At 37.7% G+C, this 3,794-nt stretch overlaps 1 protein-coding gene across 11 annotated transcripts in view; it reads left to right on the forward strand.

Moving 5' to 3' along the window:
* Positions 1–3,794, forward strand: part of LOC109914530 (acylamino-acid-releasing enzyme-like) — a 136,872-nt gene that overhangs the window by 47,131 nt on the left and 85,947 nt on the right. For all 11 annotated transcript variants that reach the window (XM_048606267.1, XM_048606266.1, XM_048606270.1 and 8 more), the window contains exon 10: positions 2,807–2,847. In XM_048606267.1, coding sequence (XP_048462224.1) covers positions 2,807–2,847 — 41 coding nt within the window. The remainder of the gene's footprint in view (positions 1–2,806; positions 2,848–3,794) is intronic.

The raw sequence follows: 3,794 nt of genomic DNA on the forward strand, positions 1-3,794 counted from the left end.
TGGAAGACTAATTTTCATGATTGTCTTGAATCATCTATTCCTTCTTGGTACATTTCTAAAGATACATGTTTCTTTATATTACTGCTGCAGTTTTAATACCCATTTCAATTACAGATTTGTCCTTTTCTGAAGATTCTTTAAACGTTCTAAATTGGTCTTTCATTTAACATCTGACAGCCAGCTTTGGTAGTCTAGTCTTATTAAAATAGAATCATGTTATTTTATTTATCTCATTTTTTGATTGGAACCTTTTTCCTTTATTACTTTGGCATCCTTCTGTTTGTCCCTAAAACGAATGCCGGATCCATCTGCAGATTTTCTCTTCCTCTAATTTCCTTGAAGTTTGCCTAATGACTATTTCCCCATCTGTAACTGTCTATGCAAATGTAAGTATTTGCTAGATCTACCACTTCTCTGATCTTGATACTTGACACTCATTTAAGTGAGTTTTTAGGAATGTTAGTTCTAAATTCTTCCAGCATCATAATTTACTTTATGGTGTCTCAACTTTTCTCTAGCTTTCGTGAGCAAAATCACTGCCCATACAGCATATGTTTTTGTGCTTGCAAAACCTACAAATGGCTGATTAGTTTCTTTCTTGTAGTGGTAAATTCTAATTGATAAGCTTCAGGATCAAGCTCGTAAGCATTGAGAATAGCTTTTTTAACAGTTGCATAAATTACAGATTGCTCCTCTGACAAATTGGTTTACATAATTATAGCTGTACCTGTCAAAATGCTTTGTAACATTAATGTCCAAACATCTTTCGGCCACTTCTTCTATCCAGCTACCTTCTCAAATTAGGCTAAATATTTTTCCACTCCATCCTCAGTAAGTTTCAGCACTAAGAATAGATTTTTAGTGAAATTAAAATCCTCATTGGAATCAGAATCATCCTCTAAGCAACTGTCCATTTTTTATCTTTACTTTAAGTTTTTCAGTAGCCAACTTGTCATCTAGTTACCCTATCTCTTTAGAATTCAAGCTTTTTAATTCAATTTCCTTTTCTGTTTCTGTTTTTTTTCTCCTTACTTTCTAATTTTCTGTTTTCTCTCTTTGTCATTTCTTTCTCTTCTACTTCCAGGTTTTGTTTTCATTTCTAGCTGTTTCCTAGCTAATTTGAGCTGTGACATCTCGATTTTAGATTTCCTGTCATCTTATTCTAAATGTTTGATAATCATATGAAACATCTTTGCCTTAACGTGATCCTGCTTTTACTTCTACTTTCAATTTATTTGTTAACTCTCTTAGTTTAGCCTTAGTCAACCATTTCACATAATCCACTGCTCTCCTACATCCAGAAAACTTAGCAACATTCAAAGCCATTTTCAAAATCCATGTAATTAACTTAACCACAGCATAGCTTTTATATTAGGCACCTCTACGTACTCATTCTTTAAAATAAACTCATATCCCTCTTAAATTCAGTGAACTCTGATCTCAGCAAGAGGCACCACACATTACTATCCCAGCTGATGTTACTCCTGGGCAAGTCAGATCCCAAAATGAAATCTGGCTTGATAGATTCACTTTTTTTCTTTTAAAGTGGTGGTCTTTCACCAAAGTATAAATACACAAGGCTACAGATTTGGTTTTAACAACAAAACAGAAGTTTATTATGCAAAAGAATTTTTTTTACAAAGAAAGCGAATCTAGTTATCTATGTATAACATGATTTAAAGGTTTCAAAATACTCTCAAACTGTCCCTGCAAAAACATAGAAAATTAATGGGAAGTGTAAATTAGCTAAATTGAGATGTATATTGATCCCTATTTAGGATTAACAAGCCAAAATAAAACATCAACGTTTATTTATCTGGTAATACAGTTACATATAATTCTTATTTACTCATGAGCAAATTTAGGAGAGTTGACAACAATTAACTTTCAGTCAATCTGTTAACCATCAAAATCACAAATGTATATTTAGAACAAATTAACCTGAACTACAAAGGAGACAGCCAGTTTTGGGAACTGCAAAGGGTTACCAAATTCTTGTTGAGGGACACTTGTCTAAGATCTGGGCTGAGGTACAGGCTGAGATTGAGAAGGAGATGTTTTAAAATAAAAAGGGGAAATGCTCCCTTATAATGAGTAGATCTGACAGCATTTGTGGACATAGTAAAACTTCTAATCTTTCAAGGATGCTGGCTTACTTTCTTCTATGTCAGATGCTGTGCTACCTCTAATTTGACTTTTTTGATGCTGACATCAAGAATCTGGAATTGAAGGCTGGTTAATTTAACAGCATGGCTATCTGTCATCCTGAGAAACTCAAAAAAAAAAAGCACCAGAAGAGCTGTGGGATATGAAACTGAACCTTCAGGGGCAGCAATTTCAGCATGTTGTCGAGAGATAGAAAAGAAAATTTTATGTGTTTGATAGTTGCCAAAATTAGCTCACAGTACGCCTAAATCTTGTAAACAAGTATAAAGCCTTCCAGCATTATTACCTCAGTGCATTTCTGATGTTTCTAGAAAAATACTGAAGAAACACAAATTTGAATTATTGCTTTTCCCCCGCTTCTTATTGAGAAATGTACAACTTTCAGACTGAAAGGACAGGCCAACAATCTTCTTCCAGGAATTTATCAATGTTGCTCTTTACCTTCCCGCAGTGAAAGAAGTCTAGTGGTGACGCCTGCTGAAAATCCACTGTGCCTGGAGACTCGAAGATGCAAACTTAATTGTGCAGTCACTTAGAGGAGTAGACTGCTATCAATGTCCAGATCATTTTACTTAATATAATGTGTCACTTCATTTACTGTTTTGTCACATGGCCTTACTTATTTCTGTTTCTGTATCAGATCAGCACTATACTATGTGGACTTAAAGGAGAGCGAATGTTGTAAGTGATGTTTCTTAGTCACGTTTACACTTTATTTCTAGTTGATCATGAAATACTTTGCAATTTTAATGCAATTACCTCCATCTTAAAAATTTAGATCCCTTATAACTCATTCCCAGGAGCCTGCCCATTCCAGGTACCCTTTCAGGCCCAATATAGCTCGTTCTCAGGTGCTGTTCAGTTGTGTAACTTGTTCCCAGCAGCCTGTGTAGGCTCATGATGATCCATACTAAGGAACCTGTTGTTTTGGTGAAGTACAACTCGTTTCCAACAGACTGTTTAATTCATTTACTTCCATATACACACTATGTAATTTGCATCTAGTTACCTGTGAGTTCCTTGGTAATCTAACTCCATTATGGAATGGTCCAAATGTACCTCAGTTCTAAGTAAGTGTTAGTTTCAATGCAACTCAGTAACTGTACCTGATAATCTGCATCAGAGATAGTAGGAACTGCAGATGCTGGAGAATCCGAGACAACAAGGTGCAGGGCTGGATGAACACAGCAGGCCAAGCAGCATCACAGGAGCAGAAAGGCTGACGTTTCGGGCCTCGACCCTTCATCAGAAAAGGGGGAGGGGAAGGGGGTTCTGAAATGAATAGGGAGAGAGTGGGAGCCGGATAGAAGATGGATAGGTGGAGAGGAAACAAACAGGTCGAAGAGGCGGGGCTGGGGCCAGTAAAGGTGAGTGTAGGTGGGGAGTTAGGGAGGGGATAGGTCAGTCCAGGGAGGACGGACAGGTCAAGGGGGCGGGATGAGGTTAGTCGGTAGGAGATGGGGGTGCGGCTTGAGGTGGGAGGAAGAACAGGTTAGAGAGGCGGGGACAAGCTGGACTGGTTTTGGGATGCGGTAGGGGGAGGGGAGATTTTGAAGCATGTGAAACCCACATTGATACCATTGGGCTGCAGGGTTCCCAAGCGGAATATGAGTTGCTGTTCCTGCAAC

This window comes from Rhincodon typus, chromosome 16, assembly GCF_021869965.1.
Source record: "Rhincodon typus isolate 14 chromosome 16, sRhiTyp1.1, whole genome shotgun sequence".
Taxonomy (NCBI): Eukaryota; Metazoa; Chordata; class Chondrichthyes; order Orectolobiformes; family Rhincodontidae; genus Rhincodon; species Rhincodon typus.